General features: G+C 40.6%; 1 protein-coding gene across 6 annotated transcripts in view; it reads left to right on the top strand.

The window, feature by feature from the left end:
• Positions 1–20,242, top strand: part of DGKI (diacylglycerol kinase iota) — a 451,310-nt gene that overhangs the window by 317,203 nt on the left and 113,865 nt on the right. For 4 of the 6 annotated variants that reach the window (XM_088018199.1, XM_088018198.1, XM_088018197.1 and 1 more), the window contains one exon: positions 11,347–11,447. In XM_088018199.1, coding sequence (XP_087874325.1) covers positions 11,347–11,447 — 101 coding nt within the window. Of the gene's footprint in view, positions 1–11,346; positions 11,459–20,242 lie in introns of all 6 variants that reach the window. The other 2 variants (XM_088018200.1, XM_088018201.1) reach the window with 1 other exon arrangement.

Genomic DNA, 20,242 nt, shown 5'->3' with positions numbered 1-20,242 from the left:
TAAATGGAACAAAAAGGCCAAAGTTTTCAGCTTTATATTATAGAGAACCGTAAGGATATTCTTTTTCTTCATCATGTAGACTCTCCTGCTCTCAAGAGAGGTGATTTATGTTCTTTAATTGGGATATAAATCTTTCGGTCTGATGATATTTTGTTGCTCAGGCAAAGTAAAACAATTAAATGTTTCCTTGATGAGAGGTTCTTGGCTTATGAAATGTTAAAATACTGCCTCCGGTAGACGCTTGCTCTGGAAGACGGTAAGTGAGAGGAGAGAGGGAAAAGTACCCCAGCAAAAGTACCCTGAATTATTTTCTTATTCTATCATGACATTCTCTGCAGAAACCATCCTTTTTCTTCTCTCTTCCATTATTTTCTTTTTAGTTTTGGTAACTAATTAGTATTTTAACTAATTTGTGTTTGCTCTTCATCACCCAAGCGATTTATTAGTCTAGCACTAAATGTATAACTTAAGGAACTTTTTTTTCCTCAAGTTTACTATCAAATCTTATAGTTATTTTTGTTGACTAGAGGTTGTAGGGATAGAACTATATGATTTTTACAAGTCCTGTTCTAGCAGGGTGTCTTTGTTCTGTCCCTTTTTTTTTTTTTAAGATTTTATTTATTTATTCATAAGAGACAGAGAGAGAGAGAGGCAGAGGGAGAAGCAGACTCCCCACTGAGCAGGGAGCCCGCTGCGGGGCTCGATCCCAGGATCCTGGGATCATGACCTGAGCCGAAGGCAGACTCTTAACCATCTGAGCCACCCAGGCGCCCTTTGTTCTGTCCATTTTTGACACCAACAAGAAGAATGATTAAAAAACAAAAAATTCCCTTCGTTATTGGGTTAGGTATTAGAGAGTGGTGAGGACAGTTTCTGCCTAATTGGCTAAATTTACTGACTTGGACAGGGGAGTCAGGTTTGGGGACTCTGATTTGTTCATGGATCTCTGACAAGCAAGCAGGAGGCTGCAGGAGCACATCTGTGCTTTGAGTGGGGGATGTAGTTTTTCCCCCAGCGGTGCGCCGATGAATAGGAAAGAGGTGGTGTCCCCCCCACTCCTGGGAGCCGGATGCATCACCACGGAGTATTCCAGACCTTGGCAAGCCACGGTCAACCTGGAGGGGAACATGAGTCAGAATGCAACACGATAAAATACCAAATACCTAATACGAAAAATGGTTTTGTGAATTTTCTTAAATCCCCAGATTTTAAGAAAGTATCTGTGTCCTTCCGTAAAATGTTTTATACAGAAAGCTGGAACCATTTAAGGAAGCATTTCTTATGTAATGCCATTTATTGTTAGGCCAATACTTACTTTTTAATTTTCTTGATATGAACCAAATATGGAATCCTCTTCTTACCGAGCATGTTTCCTAGGGGAGGCAGAACCACTTCCTTTGCTCTGTGGTTTTCAGTAGGAACACATCTGGTAGTTCATGTGTTCGGTCCTTGCTCAGATTAAGTCGGGTTACGTCTCTCCACCTTAATAAGATGGCCACATTTATTTTCACATCATTATTGCCTTATGCAGTTTTGGCTTCTGCTTTGTTGGTTATTTTTCCTTAAAAAAAATTCTCAATTTTATTTTTTTCCTATAGGATCAGAGGTGAAATAAGTGTTCAATATTTAAAAATTACATGTACTCTAGGATTTGTTTTTTTTTTTAATAAATGTTACCCTCACTCAAATACCACAACTTTATTCATCAAAGTGCACAGGGTTCCTAGAAGATGAGCAAATATGCGAGTAGTTGTAGCCCATTTTAGTCCTTTATGATATATGTGAAGGGCTGCAGTGTTTTCTTTTGTGAAATGACACTTTAATTTTTATTTAAAAAATTTTTAAAGATTTATTTATTTGAGAGAGACAGAGCATTTGAGTGGGGGGGGAGGGGCAACGGGAGAGGGAGAGAATCTCCAGTAGACTCCCTCGCGGAGCGTGGAGCCCTACCTGGGACTCGATCTCATGACCCTGAGGTCATGACCTGAGCTAAAATCAAGAGTCAGACGCTTGACGACTGAGTCACCCAGGTGCCCTGAAATGACACTTTTTAGACTATACAAATCCCAGTACTTGCTCTACACTCCTTTCCAGCAAAGAAAGTCAGTTTCTTTATCAGTTCCAGATAAGAACAGGATATTCCAACAGCTTGTGACTGCAAACCCAAAGGAAGATTTTAGCATTTAAACAGCCAATAAATGTTGGATTTTCCTTTTGTTTGATATGTAGAAATTGAAACCTGAAGTAAAAAAAAAAAGTCTCTCTTTCTGAGCACATGAGCTCTGAAGCCATTTGGATGGCTTGAGAGTAACATTATCCGATTCTGTCTCATTGGTTCAGGCCCAGTGGTGCCTTACTCCACTGCGGATAGTAATTAATGGACCTCTGTACAATCAGAGCAGCAAAAGAATTCTCCAAGCCACTGCAGGCTATGCTATTAAAAGTAGTCCATATTAGTAGTTTATGATAGAATCTTTAGTCATTTTTAATAGCCAGGAAGCCTCCATTAAATGGACTTATCTCATGAGATAGAAATGATTCTCGCCTGGTATGACGAAAGACCAGCCTTGAGTTCTTATTCCCATCCCAGCTGTTCTTGACTGTTCTTCATTCAGCAGCTTGAATTTGCAGGATTCTACAAAAAGGCATTTTGTATTTTCTACCTCTAATTTCTAACCCTCTGTATTTCCTGGGGGTATTTGCTTCCTTTGCCTTTCATCATGATATTTGTCCAGCTCCTATACTCTTTAAACACAAAACAATATAAAAAGAGTGTAAGTGGGAACTTAAGGTCTGAAGCGCCTGTAAAGTTTTCTGAACGGTTGTCATCTCTAATTGCCTGAAAATTCAGCAAATACTAGGATAGGAGACTCTCGGGAGATTTAAACCTGTAGGTTGTATCTAAAGACAAGTAGAAATTTTTCTCCATTTGTATTAACCGGAGGAAAACCAGAGAATCAACCCCATGTGTGAGGATAGCATGAGCCTTGAGATTTGTTTGTTTGTTTGTTTGTTTGTTCAGTAATGGGATTTGACTTTTCCCTTGAAGCAATTTCTGTTGACTGGTCCCCATCCTGGCCAGTGATGCACGCATGATTAGGTGGGTGGGATGAAGAATGTAGTTCGTTGTCATGGAAAATAGTTCTCATTTCAAAATTAGTAAGTCCATATGGGAGCAGCAGCTTAACAAAGATAGATATGGCTGGGCATCCTGTCCTCAAAGAGTTCATGATTTAATGGGGGAAAAATCACGATGTCATGAGCACATTTACATTTCACACTGACTGCTCAGTCTACAGCACTCAGTCTAGGTACAAGATGATAGTAGCTTGGTCTGTGGGGGTGCTCCAGAGGGGGTAGAGAAGCATACATAGTTGAACACTATTTAAAGGAGGATGACTTACAGGGGGGAGAAAGAAGGAGCAGGTGGAAAGTCAGAAGAGTCTTTTGAGCTGAAATCCAGAGAAAAGTGCTTCAGGAGTTAACCAGAGTGAGGAATGCTACTGAAGGGGGCATTTGAGTGTGGACTGAGAAGTGGATTTAATGAGCATGAATAGAGGGAAAGGAGAAGGTGAAGGGACAGTGTGATCTCATGTAGAGGAAAGTTTGAGGGTCTGCAACTTAAAAAATAAATCTATGCTTCTGGTACCTAGAAGTTGTAACGTTATATATATGCGGGGGCACATAAAAGTCACATCAGAGTTGATGACTGGGCCAGTGATAGCTGTGACGTTCATTATCACAAAAAGAACTGGATGGTCAGGAGACCTTGAAATCTCGACCAAGGCCATTGGCCTGTTTCTTTTCCTTTCAAGCAGAAATGAAGCTGCTCTACTTGCTGAGCTGTTTGCAGGTGCCACCAAGCGAAGCCACTACTAGTTCTTTGTCTTTGCTTCTCCTTGGCATGCCAGGAACCTCACGCCCAGCAGAAGAGACTGTCTGTAATGACCACATGCTAATTTCACTCTGCTGCATATTCCTTTCTTGCAATTTCAGAAACATAAAAATGTATTTCACTAGAAAGCATGAAAATGTGTGTGTTAGTATATATTTGAAGATCTCCAGAAAACTTAAAAAAATTTTTTTGTTTCCACAAATTGCATAAAAGTTCTCTGATATTTGGAACTTAAAACCTGTTTTTAATCTATTAGCCACTAAATCGGCAAATGGTTTCTTTAGTAGGTGTCTAGCTTTGGTGCTTCAGGTTTACATTCTTTTGCCATTAGTGTCTGTGGTTGATTATCCCAGTGACTTAAAACCCAATTCTGACCTGAATGGTAGAAGAAAAGTCAATACATTATGGAGAGAGATACAGATTCCTTAGGAAGAATTTATAAATGCTTACAGTAGTCTAAACAAAGAATAGGGCACTTCTATCCTGCACCTTCCACACTTGAGGAGGGTCAAGCAGAGATGGAACAGCCATAGATGCAATCATAGAGTAATGGACAATCAGATAGAATAGCAAATAGTGAATTAGTGAACATCTAAGTTTTCTCCCAACTCTGCAATGCTTTAATTCCATTATCTTATTAGAGATCTAGAGGGATAGCTGTCTCAAATAATTTGTAACTATGACATATCACAAATGGATGTCTTAAGTCAAGAACTTAATTAACTTAAGGGTTGTTTTTGTTTTTGTTTTTTAGAGAGAGCAAACAAGCGGGGGAGGGGCAGAGGGCGAGAGAGAGAGAGAGAGAGAGAATCTTTTTTTAAATGATTTATTTCTTTATTTTAGAGAGAGATTGTGAGTGGTGGGAGGGGCAGAGAAAGGAAGAGAAGCAGACTCCCTGCTGAATGCGGAACCCCACACCAGGCTCTATCTCAGGATCCTGGGATCATGACCTGGGTCGAAATCAAGACTGAGCCACCCAGGCACCCCAACAACGTCTATTGAAAAAGAATTAACAACCTTTAAAAGTACTTTCTCTATTTTGGAAGTGGGGGAAAAAAGTACTTTCTGGAGCAGAACATGTTGGACAGTGGGAACTCATGATTGCTGTTAGTGTGATTTTGGCTTATCTTTGGTTCCAAATTCAAAAAGTCCTTTAAATTTTTTTTCACGTATCAGAGGCATTGTTCTCTACTCTAGGCAGAAGGCAACTGAATTATAAGAGTTCTCTGTGAACTCGGCAGGTGTCAGAAATCCATTTTAAATCTCTGTTCAGAAGCTTTGATTCAATTTGATTTTACTGCTCAATGCAAAGAGGCCCACTTGGATGTGTTTTTGGATAGGTTATTGTCAGTGGCAGCTTGAAAATGTCCCAGGGTAAATTGCAGCAATTTCTAGGAAGTTGCTAAAGGAAGCTATTGAGTATAATTATATCTAAATAAGGCCCAGCTTGATAGCTGATGAAAGGTTGTGGTAAATGTTTCTGGTTCACTGTTATTTAATTGAAGAACAGGCAGTCCTGAAATGGTATACATACTTTTCTGGTAGGGACATCTACCATTTGTATGTTCTTTTCGATTTGTGCAGATCCCCCTAGAGATAAGATGCAAAGGAGCATAATCCAGCATGGATTTACCTCCAGATCTCAGAGAGCTGGACAGAAAAAGGACAGAAATGGACAACCCAATCAGGGTTTGCCTAGGGCTCACAAAGAGAAAAACGGTTGTGGAGAGGCTCAGATGATGTCAAACTGTGCTAAAGGGCCATGTGTTGTCCCAGAGGAATTCAGCTTTCCTGCATTTCATTCGTTTATTTATTTAAAAACATTTATTGTAAACAACATGGGCCAGACTCTTTTAGGTGCTGGAGTTGTAAAGAAGAGGAATAGTGGTTTGTGCCATGACTTCACACTAAAGTCCATTCATAAAACAAGGGCCCGTTCAAATGAATCCTATTAAAGATTAGTTAGAAATATACTTTATTACATCAAGTTTATGATCAGATAGAATCTCACATTTACATTGCTTGAAAGAAATTAAAGCAATGTATCCCGATTAAATCAGGCCTGGAAGGAGAAAGGCAGACAAAGTTGTGATGTTTTCTGCCTTGCAAAGGAAAACTAACTCTTTATATATGAGTAGCAAATTCCTGGTTAAATTAGAATTCATCATAAAAATCAGTGAATCTACACGAGTGTTTTAAGGGGCAGATCTTACCCTGAAGCATTTAAAAATGTTAATGAAAATTGGACATTTACAAAGTACAAAATGTAGAGTAATTATAGAATTTTAAGGGCCTCCTGTAACATGAATGAGGATTTATATTCTCAGTATCTTTAAGATATCTTGTCAACATTCGCGGGCCCCACTTGCTTTCTCATCCCACGGACTATAAGATGGCTACGTAACTCTGAATCTTTGTCTCCCTGCCTGTGTCATCAAACTGTCATTCTGCTAAGGTTTGGTATCTACTAACTGCTACTTACAACTGTAACTCTGCCTTCTGCTATGATATTATCTAGGATTAAATTTTCTAAAAAAGGCTTATGGAAGTTGAAGCATCAGGGTATTAATAAAAATAGAACAACAATAACTTAACACTATTTACCAGGGATATGCTAACTGCCTTACATGTATTTTCCCATTTAATGCTCACATATTCCTATTATCAGTTCCATTTTCAGATCAGAAAATAGTTTAGCCAAGGTAACTTCAGAGTTCTCAATGTCAACCATGTGTTAATTGACAGAGTTCGGATTGGAACTAAGATTCTTCTGAGTTTGCGTCTTGCATTACACACTGTGTTTTAGTGTCTTAATATTAAAGGATATTATTCCCAGGTGATTCATGTTTCCAGTGAAAAGAGGGAATTAATGTGGTGTTGCTGGCTGTGAAGTGACCTTGGGGAACAAAAGCCCCCAACTCATTGTCTTGGTCCGTAACGGGTATCCATGTGAGAAGGCTGGAATGAGCAGAGTGTGTTATGAGGACTGAGAGAAACCTGTGTAGTAAGGAAGATGTAAGTTGAGTAGCAGTGAGTGTTCTGAGAGTTGTCTGGATGATGCTCCACCTCGCCCCTGCCCCTCCAGCACCTCAAGGTAACAGGTGTGTGTAATGTGGATATGGGAAGGTGTGGTCTGGAGCCCAAGTGCGTGAACTTAATGAGATGCTTTATGGTAGTTCTTGAGGGAGTTGTCATGGGGACATTTGGGAGTTATGTCCAGAGCCATGAAATTCCATCATGCACAAAAAACTCAGTCTTGACATTTCAGAGGAAATTTGTGAGGAAGTGATAGGTTGAGGTCACTGTCTTGATTTCAAAGGGAATTCCAAGATTGTTGAGTTCCTTTTCAGAACCTTGAGTGATTCCAAGGAAGTCTGGTTTAGAACCCCTGCTACAGAGCCTGCATCAGTATCGGGATAGTTGGTGGTAGATGTTGGCATGGAGGCAAATCCATTTTTATCCAGGATGTTCATCTCTTCTATGCTCTACTAACTTTCTTGGGAAAATGCAATTTTAGAAAACTAGTGGCACTGCTCTTCCGCAGACTCCAAGGAACAGCTTTGTCATCATCCGCCTCCACTCAGCCATTAATGGGACATTAATATATTTTGACATAAAGGGACCCAATTGAATTACTTGGCTTTCACTTAGTATCTGTGTATTTTATCTTTCCCACCTTCTAGTTGTCTGTTTTCATGTTATTGGTTGGCCTGTAAAATACCTATGCGAGAAGGTCCAGGAGAATGATGGCACTGTCCAGACCAGACCGTTTCTCCTCTGAGGAAGCCCAGCAGTGGGTCAGAAGGCCTAGGGCGGCCCCAGCACGCACCCTAAACTTCTCCCACTACCTGGCAGCAGCAGATGCTACTGCTTATTAGCAGAACCGTATGTTAGGGGAGCAGCTTTCAGAATAATGATTGTCCTGATAATAGCTAGTGTCTACTGAGCACTTACAATGTGCCAGGCACTTTTCTGTATTGACTCATTTCATCCTCCCAGTATCTCTGTGAAGTGGATCCTGTTCCTATCTCTACATTACCCAGGAGGAAACTGAAGCACAGGGTTTCCTGATTAACCGGTGGAAGAAGTGTACTTCACGGCTAGGCAATCTGACTCAGAGCCTGAGCTCTTGCACTCTGCTGAGCTGCCTAGTCTTTACACCAGGATCCAAAAGAATTTGAAGGAGATTTCCATCATGGACCCCGGGATTGCCCTAAAATTTGTGGATGGGCCCCAACACTTGACAGCAGGCCAAACACCAGGTACCCTCATCAGAAGAGTGGGTTTAAGCCAGCTGCTGCTGGTGGGAACATGGGATGCATTGCTGGTCGCCAGGAACAGATGGGCGCTGAGGGCGAGCGAGTGAGTGTATAAGAAGGTGGGATGGGGGAGAGTGACAAGCAGTTACTGAGTCTCCGTTTTCTTGTCTCCTACCTAGCCGATCGCTCTGGAGGTGAAGTGCGATAGTACATGAGTTCATTTGGATTCTGGAAAGTTCCATTCAAATGACAGTTCCTGTTGTATGTCCATGGTGTGCCACCTGTAAGGAAGATTGGTGGAGGCTGTGGCTCAGGAGGCAGCAGTGTGTGTCTGGAATTGGTGGGCACAGATGCAAAGCTGGGAGGTAGAAGCATGTGGGCAGGGAACGGGCACGGACGGACCGTGAGAAAGGCGGTGCGCACTGGTTAGCTAGTGGGGAGCTCCTGGGAGAAAGATGTACAGTGACTGGTCTGTATTCATTCTCTGAACCCTATTTTCTACTCTACAGCTACTGCTGGAACCAGGTCTTACTCCTGATGTCTCTAGCCCGCTGGAGAATGCTAGAGCTCACTGTCATTAGACCTACTGTCATCTCAAAATGTATTGAAGTAGAGCTCCTTCAACCTCTGTCCTCCCCCCATCTCCCATCAGAGGGTATGGTGGGCCACCACATTCTGTGCTTCCCGCTTCCCTCTTACCTGATGTACTTGTGGGGAAATATTTCTTAATTACAATCTTTTCAGGTCACTAGGGTGAACTTGAAAATAAAAGGATCAGAACCCTCTTAATTTCAGGATAAGCATCTTGTACACTGTATGGTCACCGTTAATTGCTTAAATTCTTTCCTATCCTTTCCTACCCACTCACATCTAATACCTAACATTCTTTGCTGTAACTCTTATTTTTACTCTGGTTCTGAGTTATCATTTATTTACATATTGACATAATTTTAAGATCTTTTTCTAAAAATGATGATTCTCGATGTAAAATAATCCTTAAATCCCGTCATGTAGAGATAACTGCTTGGGATAGCTCACCGAATTTCTCTCTAGACACTTGTGTACATATACAAATGCTGAAATTCCACAGTTTACATGAAGGAGATTATTCCAGATATAATTTTCCATGACTTTTTTTTTTTCACTGAACAATGTCACAATGTTATAGTGGGACTTCCCTCTAAAAAGATGTAGATCTACACACTCATTTGTAATATTTGCCCAGTGTTTTCTTGTTTCAGCGTACCACAGTTTACTTAACTATCCCCCAGTTGATTGCTTATCGATAGGAGTCTGAACACCACATAGAGATCATTTGACTTTGTTAATTCAGGCTCTGTGGTTTTATTGTCAAATCCATGGGATTCTTGGCACCATACAATAAAACAAGCATGAAACTGATGAGTGAAGAGTCTGAGACTCTGCTCCCAGCTCTGCCACTATGTCCAGCTATGTGACCATAAAATCACTTTACCTTTCTGAACCTCAGCTTCCCTGTCTGTAAATGATGTAAGGATACATGTGATATTTAAGGTTTATAGTTAACACTAACTCAAAACATGCCTTCAAATCCTATTTCCCATCACAGCTTATGCCCATTTTATTTATCAACGCCTATTCCATGTCCGGTACAATGCCCAATACAAAGTGGACACCCCACAGACACACTTTGAATGGACTAGTCTATTGATTTGTCTTCTCAAAACTTTCCCTCAGAATTATCCATCTTGTATTTCGTATTGGCTTAGTTTTTAACCCAGTGAACCTCAGACATTTTTATTTGTCCACCATCTCTTTTTAGAATTTATGCACTTGTATCTAAATATCTTTGTGTGGGAGGAGGAAGAGAAGTATGTACGGGTGTGCACATATGCATCCATAGTTGGATCTATATGTTGTTTTGGGGGTCTTAGCGTGGGAGTCTATATGGAGGGAGTTACTATACTTTGCCCTAAGATGAGGTGTTAGGCAAGAGAATGAGATTAAATTATTTTTCCCTCCTTTCAGAGTTGCAGTGAAATTTCACACATGTGTGTGTTTGAGGTGGGGGTCCTGACAGTATCTTAGCCCTCCCTCGTGCCATCTATCTTTTTCTTCTTCCTTCTCACTCTTTCTTCTCTTTCTTTCCCTTTTCCCTCTTCCAGTCCTTCCCTCCTTTACTGAAACGAATAGAAGAGTAATGCTATTCTTTCTACTTTGGTCAATAGTGACTTTTATCCAATTAACATGAGAAAGGAGAAGCAATCCTGTTTTTGCTAAAATTATCTGAACCAATGAAATCTAAGTATAAGGTAATACTACTGAAGGACAAGTGGGGATTGTGTTATATTGATACATTGAAGAAATGCATTGATCCATAGTGGTGATGATGAAAATTGTTTCACTCAACTAATGCTGATGATTAGACTATTTTGAAAATATTTTGTACAATCCATGGACATTCTGTGAGTGAACAGGATGCTTCAGAAAGCTTGGTGCCACCCTCTTTTAATTGTTTGACATGTATCCTGAACCAGTTTGGATTGACTTTTTTTTAAAATGAATTACAACTTCATTCCCTTTCTAAAGAAAGTACATCATGCATATATTAAATTTTTTTTCATCATTTTGAGGCCCTCAAAATCACCGTCACAGGCGTCATAAGCTTTGAGAGGTGCTCTCAGACTGTTGGGATACGTAGAGGTATTTCGATCTCAATCCTGTGCTTTTTCAGTTCTTGGTCTGCTTTTTAGAAGGTTTTTTTATTTGTTTGTTTGTTTGTTTGTTTTTGTCTCTTCTGAGGGTCAAACTGCTGTATTTGGCTGATAGGGGCATATTTTCCTAGAGCAGTTTTTTACAGCTCTACGCCATGTCTCACTGTTTCAGATTAACTGTGTCTAATTTATTGTGAAGCTAAACACATGATCTTACTAGAACTTTTAATAAGTTAATAGTAAACAGGATATGCATAGCTTCCAGAAGCTTTTTTCTGCCCATTTCCACGTTCTTACCTAAATTCCAGAAACTTGAGGTTTCTGGGGATGTATTCTCCAGTTAATGGCCGTATTCTGGTCAAGAACCTACAATTCTGGTTTAAATGAGAACTTTTTCTTCCAAGCATGAAGAGACATTATTGCCGTTAGTCCTTCCAGGTGCATGTGACTCGCAATTCCACTCACTCATTTGTCTGACTACTCGATTCTTGTTTTGCAGTCCCCAGTCTGTCCCAGACCGCCTGAGGATCCGGGTGAACAAAATCAGTTTACAAGACTATGAAGGATTCCACTATGACAAAGAGAAACTTCGGGAAGCTTGTAAGTTGGAAGTGCCTGGTTGATCTCATGTGATCAGCCTATCTTCAGTTGCTTGATCCTCCTTGGGTTGATGGATAGATTCATCTTGTGTCTGAAAACAATGGTTAGGGAAATGAAGGGAAGCATAGTAACCATGTGAACCCCAAGCAATGATTTATGGACTGAAGAAAATGGAACTGGGCAAAGGAAAACAGCAGAAGAAAATTATTATGCTGAAGAGGCCAAGTTAGGATCTCTTGGTTTATTAACCACTTTTGTCTCAGGTTTACCTAAGATGAGAAAGCAGAAAGTTGGCGAATGTCGTAAGGTATCATAATGTCTAGAAAACTCTCGAGACAGTGCAAGTCTCTTCCTGGAGTCTACATTACCAAATACTCTTCTCATTCTTCCTGAAGGTGTGACAGAGTTATCCGCAAAAAACATGTCCAACACATCTAGCTATTATGTGATTGCATAAATATCAGGCCCACGGAATACTCACTGTCATGATAAAGTGATTCACAGCTGATGAGGTGACATGGTTCCTGAAATCTTAAATCGACTCCACATATGAATACTTCTCAATGTTCATATTTTCCATATGCTTCTTTAAATGCATAGCTGATTTTTAGTTCATTTTATCTATCATTCAGTATTTATTGGGCACTTTTTATATCCCATTCACTAAGTTAGATCCCTGTCTATACTGTGATAAATGAGGTAACTGGGTAAAGTAAGCCAGAAGATGTTAAGACTGCAGGTGTGTTAGATATTAGGGTTCTGGCCTCTGTCATAATTGTGGAGGCCAATAGTCAAATGCAGTAAAGTCAGAGAAAATCAGGACCAGTATCCGAGGGCACAGGCAGGGATGCCAACAGAACAGGAGGAGTTTGATAGAGAACCAGAGGTTTATAAACTTAAGACCACCAACCGGTTCCAATATGGACCTATCTAGTGTTGTGGAAGACACGAATGGCTAAAACTGGCAGGAATTGAGAAGGGACACATTCCTGGGATAATGACTTCCAAGCTCTGATTCTTGACCTGTGATCTGGAATGGGTTTAGTGGATGGAAATCCTGAAATCCAGGCTCAGTCTCAGGGGTGAGGGCAGGGTGATCTGGATGTGGCAATGAGGAAGGGTCCATTTCCCTGGTAGCCCAATCACTGAACCGCCCAGAGAATTCTGTGTGAAATTTCCTGTCTCTCAATTCTCTCTGCAGCTTCAGCTTCCTTAGCCCTTCTGGTTCTTTTCCTTAAACATCAGTACCTTCTAGCTGCTCCCCTGCCTTACCCCTATCTGTTCTTCTCTCTCATTTCCTTTGGTGGGAAACTTTGAAGTGGGGAAGGAGCAATTCCCTGAACCTCTACATTTCTCCCCTCTATAAATGACCAATTATATTTTCTAATATAAATGAGATTATAAGTTACAGACTAGCACAAAATCTAATTTAACTCATAACATGATGGACATACATGTTTGCATTGGGATGTGTAGCTACAGTGTGAGTTAAACTGACTTTTTAAAGGCTACTTATAAAGAAGAGTGTTTTATATCTTTTCTCATCTCAAAGTTATAGACAAATAGCTTATAATTTTTGAAAACTAAAAAAGAACGAATGTATCTCAAGTCAGTTCATATTTTTCAGCATACCTTCGACTCTGAAGAAAGTCAGTTGGGAGTAGGGAAGCATTTGAAATTTGGGGCTGGAATGAGATTTGAGGCTTATTGGTGGATTTCAATTGTCTGTTCTATCTTTTCCATGGCACTATCTGTCCACCATTGCCAGAGGTAATTGTGATTTGAGTTTTTACAAGAAGATGACATTTCCTAGCAAGTGCTTTACTCATCGTATCTTACGTGATAAAACTTCTCTGTAAGGAAACTTCTTATATCAAATTGGGGGAGGGGACTTGGTATAAATATAAATCCAGTAAATTCAGCAGTGTCTTTGGGTCTCAGAAAGACAAAGAAACACTCAAAGAGGGAATCAAGGAGTTAGCTCGTTCTAAAGATTGAGTCCAAAGGAAACAATATATTAATTAGAAGTAAAGATGGCCAAGTCAGGCATTCCACATTTAATATATAGTTGTGATGCTTCTAAACTGTGGTTGCTCGGGGAAGTTTGTCCTTCAGGGTTATATATTTGATTCTTACCTTTGCTCTCTTGTCTGATTCCAACTTTCAACCAACTACACATTCACAGGCAGGTCTGGCAGAGCTCAAACAGAGTATAAAGACAAAAACCAGTTCAAGTCCATATGTGACATTCAATGCCAAAATAGATCTGTTATTTCAGAAGCATTAATTAAACAAAATGCATAGGACACATCTAGATAGAAGGGATTTGAGGACTGCACTCTGACCTGCATCCCAAAGGGAGTGAATCCTCTTAGGCCATCTATTGATTGTCAACCTTACAAACCCTAAACCAGAGCAGTACTGCATTACTGGGCTTAAAAAAATTAGTTCCCTTTCTGGATGATGCACTGAGTGATTCATCCAGGCAGCATGTGGCTGTTTGCCATCACTGTTTAATAGATCTTGCTCATGTGTCTGGATCATTATTCATATTAGATTACAAGCTCGAATGTTTGTTGTCTAACAAAGCCCCACTTCCGTCCATAAGGCAGGACTCCTTGGTAATTACAGGATGGCAGCCCTTTTAATTACCTTGCTTATTTTAGCATAGAGAAAGATGACGACACTATTTCAAAGATTTACCATCCCCCTTCCATTTAGCTCCAACTTGCCCGGGGAAATTCCCCCTAAAATAATAGCATGAAGAGGGTTAGTCTTTGCCAGTCCCTTCCTCCAGCGCTTGCCAGTAAATTTCAGACTTACTCAAAATAATTAGGCTCTCATCACTGGCTTTATGAATTATTAACCCTCAGGATAATGGTTATGATGTCCAAGAAGAAAGTCTATTCAGCTTAAAAGATAGAACATAAAGAGAAATGTTTAAAAAGATCCATAAAGTCAATCCATAATGATAGCAGAAACTCACTCCCATAATCTGAATGAAGTATATAAATGAGCCTTTAATAAAGCACGTAATCATATAGTCTAGGTAGAGGGTGGTTAGTTTTTGAAAATCTGTTATATTTCTAACTCCAAAGGAGTTTCACTGATACAACATGTATTTTTATATCTAGAAAAACTTGATCCTGGCCAAGATTTAACTCTATCCCATGTAAACGGACTAAAATTGACTTCTGGCGTGAGCTTACTCTGCGCTTTTGAATTGCCCTGATAATTCACACAAGCCTAGGCCCTGAAACACAAGCCAAAACCAGTTTGGAACTAATCGAAAATAGGTGTAGCCTATAAAGGAAGGAGAGGACTAACATTTGTTGTACATCAAATATAGTGTTCAACGACACTTTTACATTTTCTCAGTGTAATGGGAATTATATGGATATTTAGAGGTATATATAATGTATAATATATAATATCTCAGTGTATTATTCTCTGGCAAAGATGAATGATATTAAGAGGTGCCTTTTATTTACTGACGTGGTGAAAGAGTCAGAAATGTGTGTGTTTGAATCACAGTTGCAACCTTGACCAAGTAATTCATCTCTCTGATGATCCTACCTCTCACCTCTAAAATGAGACTATCATTGCAGCCTCTTAGACTAAGAGGGTGAAATGTAATCTCGTAGATGAAACCGCCGGGGCCAAGTCTGGCATGCTAGCATGCTCCCCAAAAGCGGGAGCTCGGATTGTGGTGATTGCTGTTGCTGAAGACACACTATAGGCACACTGGCTGCCCTGCGGTCTGCAGGTCCCGAAGCCAGCCAACCTCCTCCACTCACGGCTCTCACTTCCAAGTACACCTGCTACCACCTTCCAACTCACGTTCTCACTTTCAAAAGCAGTGTTGAAAACACTGATAAATACCACAGGAAGACTATGGGAAGAGAACATAATTAATCACTTAATTTATATGTATTTTGTCTGCCCCTGCAAGAGACGGCTCTGATGGCAGGATATTTAAAACTGTGAGACGTGTGAACACTGAATGCCCATATTTGGTGATCTGACCACATATCTGCACGTGGCTTTCTTCAGTCCTAAGACAGCCTCCTATGTGCATCATCTGGTACTCGGCACTGATTTTTTTTTTTTTTTTTAACTTCTTATTTTAAGAGCACCTGGATGGCTCAGCCGGTTAAGTGTCTGGCTCTTGGTTTCTGCTCAGGTCTTGATCTCTGGGTCCCAGGAGGCCTGCGTCAGGCTCCACGCTCTGCTTTCTCTCTCCCTCTGCCCCTCCCCCTACTCGTGCTCTCCTTCTCTCTCTCTGTCTCAAATAAATAAATGAAGAGGTGCCTGGGTGGCTCAGTCAGTTTAGTGACTGTCCCACTCCTGGCTTCAGCGCAGGTCATGATCTTGGGGTTGTGGGATCGAGCCCCAGTGGGGCTCCAAACTCAGCATAGAGTCCGCTTCAGATGCTTTTCCCCTCCCCCTCTGCTTCTCCTCCTGTTCATGCTTTCTTTCTCTCTTTCTCTCTCAAATAAATCAGTAAATCGGGCGCCTGGGTGGCTCAGTTGTTGGGCGACTGCCTTCGGCTCAGGTCATGATCCTGGAGTCCCTGGATCAAGTCCCGCATCGGGCTCCCTGCTCAGCGGGGAGTCTGCTTCTCCCTCTGACCCTCCCTCCTCTCATGTGCTCTCTCTCTAATAAATAAATAAAATCTTTAAAAAAAATAAATCAGTAAATCAAACCTTTAAAAATAAAACAAATACATCTTTTTAAAAAACCTTATTGGAATAATTTTAGATTTCTAAAAAAGTTACAAAGTTACTACAAAAGTTACTACTGAGATTTCCCGTGTACCCTTCACCCAGTTTTCCCTATTGTTGAACATTTTATATTCCTGTGCTAACTTTTTCAAAGAAACAGATAGTGCTTCATTACTATTAACTAAACTCTGGACTTTCTATCCCAGATTCCAATCCAGGACATCACATGGCATCGGGTGGGCACGTCTTCCCAATCTTGTCTGTGGCAGTTTCTGAGACTTTTTTTTTCCCCCCATGACCTTGATGGTCTTAAGAAATACTGGCCAGGTATCCTGTATAATATCCCCCAATCTGGGTTTGTCTGCTGTTTAACACATAATAAGAGTGGGGTTATAGGTTCTTGAAAAAAAAAATACTGGAAAGGTGAGGTCTCCTTTTTTATTCCATTATATCAGGGGTAACCTGATATCCACATGACATCCGTGATGATGGTAACCTGATCACTTGGTTAAGGTTGTATTTGCTAGGTTTCTCCACTGTAAAGTTACTAATTTTTTTCCTTTCCCGATGCTGTTTTTTGTGAGTCACTATGTTTAGCCCATCTTCAAACAGAGGAGGAGGTGGATCACTGGGGTTTTCATCATTTCTAGTTTCCATATCTGACCTCAAGTGAATTTAATTTAACACATGTCAAAGTGGAGCCATTCACTCAGATGCATCCATGCTTCCAAAAACTATATACTGGCAACAATTATATGCTAGATACCACGTTAGATGGTAGGCATTGGAAGATGAAACTGGGACATTTAACACAATTATTCAGTACACAACTATTAAGCACTTACTGTTAGCAAACAGTGGTGGTGGGGGGAAAACAGAAATAGTCCCTGATTCACTGGAGCTTTTTTCTCACGTGATGAGAATTCCAATAGGGCTATGGAAACACTAGGTATGTATTTTCCTAGCAAACATCACTTAAATGACTAAAGAAAGGGATGGGAATATATAAGCAAGAATGAGAAAAGCCAGTCTAACTACTGATTAGTGGTACGACCTCGGGCAATACATTTATCCTCTTCAGGCTTCATTTGCCTTATCTGCTCTGTGCAGTGGTTAACTTAGGTGTTTCCTAAGAACTACTATATTATAATAAATGTTTAGTCCTACAGAAATTACCTAGGGTTTAACATTTTTCCTCCTGACGTATTTCCTTAGTGAAGTTTTTAAAGCACACGCATCGCTCATAACGAGTGTGAACATTAGAAAATTGTGTAAATGCATTTTGCTTCATGAATTTGCTGTAAGTACTGATTTTTTTTTCCTGTTGATTGCTTCATCTAAAATTGAATCTTACCCCCCTCATTTAACAAGTTGACAACTGGGCTGTTCAGTAGAGATTAGGCCTCCATTTGGTGGAGGTAGGTGTTCCATTTTGAAATCTGTCTGAGCAGTTAAATGATGTCAGTCTATTCTCTGAAGGGAACTGTCCATCCCTTTGGGAGCGTGTTTGTCTTTTCCTGTTTTTCATGAGTTGACATTTATCCAGAGTTTTGTGTTTAGTTTCTCCTACTGTTCTTCCCTATCTTTTGTCTGTATTGTATATTTTTTATTTAAAATGTAATAAAATAACAGTTAACTCATATTGCACCATTATTGTGAGCAAGGAAATGTCTTAACATTTCTACTCCTGTCATATAATTTAATCCTCCCAAAAACCTCTGTGGTTTTGGCCTGAGCAACTTGGTAAATAGAGGTAGGGAGATGTAGAGGACCCACCGTGACCAAGAAGTGGCACACAGTGAGCTAGGAAAAAAAGGGAGAGCCTGTTGATTGCAAGCCAAGAGAAGAAAAATGTTTTATGCGAGAACAGTGAGAACTCTGCCAAATGCCCCAGAGTGGGAGCAGTGGAGTGAGGACTGCATGCTAAGAACTAGTCATCGGATTTGGGCAGAGGGTGGTGATAGTCACAGCACAAGAGGTTGAAGAGTGAAAAGGTGAAGGTGAATAGAATGGGCACGTGTGAACATGGGAGCGAAGGAAGTGAGTCTGCGGAGGTTGCTCTTTTTAGGGGAAGAGAGAATGGAATGGTGGCTGGAAGGGGACATGGAATCTGGGGAGGATTTTTTTCTACTTTGTCAGATAGTATAGCTGTCTCTCCTGACGGGACCCATTTCCTAGAGAGGGAGAACTCAATTCAGAAGAGAGGGTCAGTTGCAGGGGTGATGCCTCTGAAAGGGGTAGAGATGGGACCCAATGCCCAGTGGAGGGGTGGGGGCAGGCTCTGCAGGGCACAGAGCCGAAAGGCAGAGGAACGATAGAGAGACAGGTGAGTTGGGGGTTTGGGTACTAGGGAGAAGCAGAAGTTCTATTCTGATGACTTTTACTTTCTCAGTGAAATAAGAAGCAAGCCTACTAGCTCACAGCAGGGCAGGAGGGTATCAGTGTTCAGGAAGAGCAGAGAAAGTTGGAAATAATCAATTTGAAGAGCAACACAAATCACAGCCCAGGCAGAATTGCTGAGCAGCACTTTAGATATGGATCACTGAATTCACTGGTTTTTCGTAAGTGCGTAGAGCCTGACCCGTCAGTTCCTAAGGGTCTTGACTTACAAATGAGTACACTCTCTTGCTTTCCAGCTTCAAAGATTCAGATGCCAGGAGAGTATTGGGCTGGAAGATGATGATCTTATTTTAAACATCAGTCCCTTTGCAACCTAATTCTGTTTATGATCCAAAGCCTTGCTTTGTTTACAAGAAAATGCGTGCTTCCAGAGCTTTGGTGAATTAGATGCTGATGACGATAGGTCTCAGAAAGGATATAAGCCTCAAGTGTTGATATCTGATCCTTCTTTCATTGTAAAACTCAGCTTTTGGTAATGAGAACCACCCTTTGTAGGTCTATCCTCACGTCCCTGCCCAGAGGAATAGTTTTCACTTTCATTAGTTTATTCTGTGCACACACAATAATGACCAGTTCTTACTGTTTGTACACCAACCTAGTTCATTTTGTTGGTACCTTCCCAGGTTGACTCTAGCATATCAACTCAGATGGCAGTTAGGTTTCACTTTAAAGACTTCCTGCTAGGGGCCTTGTATAAAATTGTTGCTTTTTTATTCATCGTGTTAACATGTGAGTGATGGGGGGGTCAGCAACTGCAATCAAAGCATCATATTTCATAATTAAAACACCTAGTGTTCGCACACTGCTTCATGCCTTACAGAGGGCGTTCATATATGCTCTATGCATTTGTTATCACAGGGACACTTAGAAAGATTGCCTCACCGGGGTCACATTGCTGTGAGAGGATATTACTAGGAGCTTACATCTCTCTCCTAATCCAGTGCACTTTCCTAATACACAGGTCTACTTCTTTGTAAAGACATAGCTGTGCATTTGTAGAAATGTGTGTTAAGATAATAGCTTTTGTTATTGGTTGGGTTTCCTCAGAAATAGAATCTGAGGCTATTGAATTTTCTATGTAGGAGGTTTGTTGGGGACTCTCCAAGAGGGAACAACAGTTGGGAAGAGGGAGGAAAGTAGCATCGGCGTAGGGCAGAGGAAGATGTCAAGCTGTAATACAGTTGCAACAGACGCCTCCCACAGGGACATTTGCATCTGGGATGGCCTTTTAGGGTTATCCCAGGGGAAGCAAGGATTGTTAGATGCAGGTCAGGCTGTCACCTGGAAGGAAGCAAACTCTTTATTGAATACCTACCATGTACCAAGCACTGTTCTAGGTGCTAGGGATTAGACTCATATGACCACTAGCCTCCAAATTTTAATTTGTATTTTTTTGACCTGACCCCCCTACTATTCCAAATTCAGGGAATTGGAATATCAGTTACCTTCTTTAGATGTGTCAGAATTAGCCAAAAAAACTCAAAATGTTAATGATGACCTTTTCTTAAAAGTTCTTTTCGACATGAGCTATTATTAAAGCCAAATATTCTTCACTTGGAATTTGAGTGATTAAAATTGGAAACATGAATGCAAGGCAATCTAAATTTCAGGCTATTTCTAGCCCGATGTTGTAGTCAGAGACAACTCCAGAGTTTGATCTTCAACAAGGTG

Source organism: Eumetopias jubatus, unplaced genomic scaffold (assembly GCF_037043125.1).
Source record: "Eumetopias jubatus isolate StellerSeaLion01/CBP00866 unplaced genomic scaffold, mEumJub1_p1.0 scaffold_14, whole genome shotgun sequence".
NCBI classification, from domain to species: Eukaryota; Metazoa; Chordata; class Mammalia; order Carnivora; family Otariidae; genus Eumetopias; species Eumetopias jubatus.
This window is presented reverse-complemented; position numbering and strand designations above follow the sequence as displayed.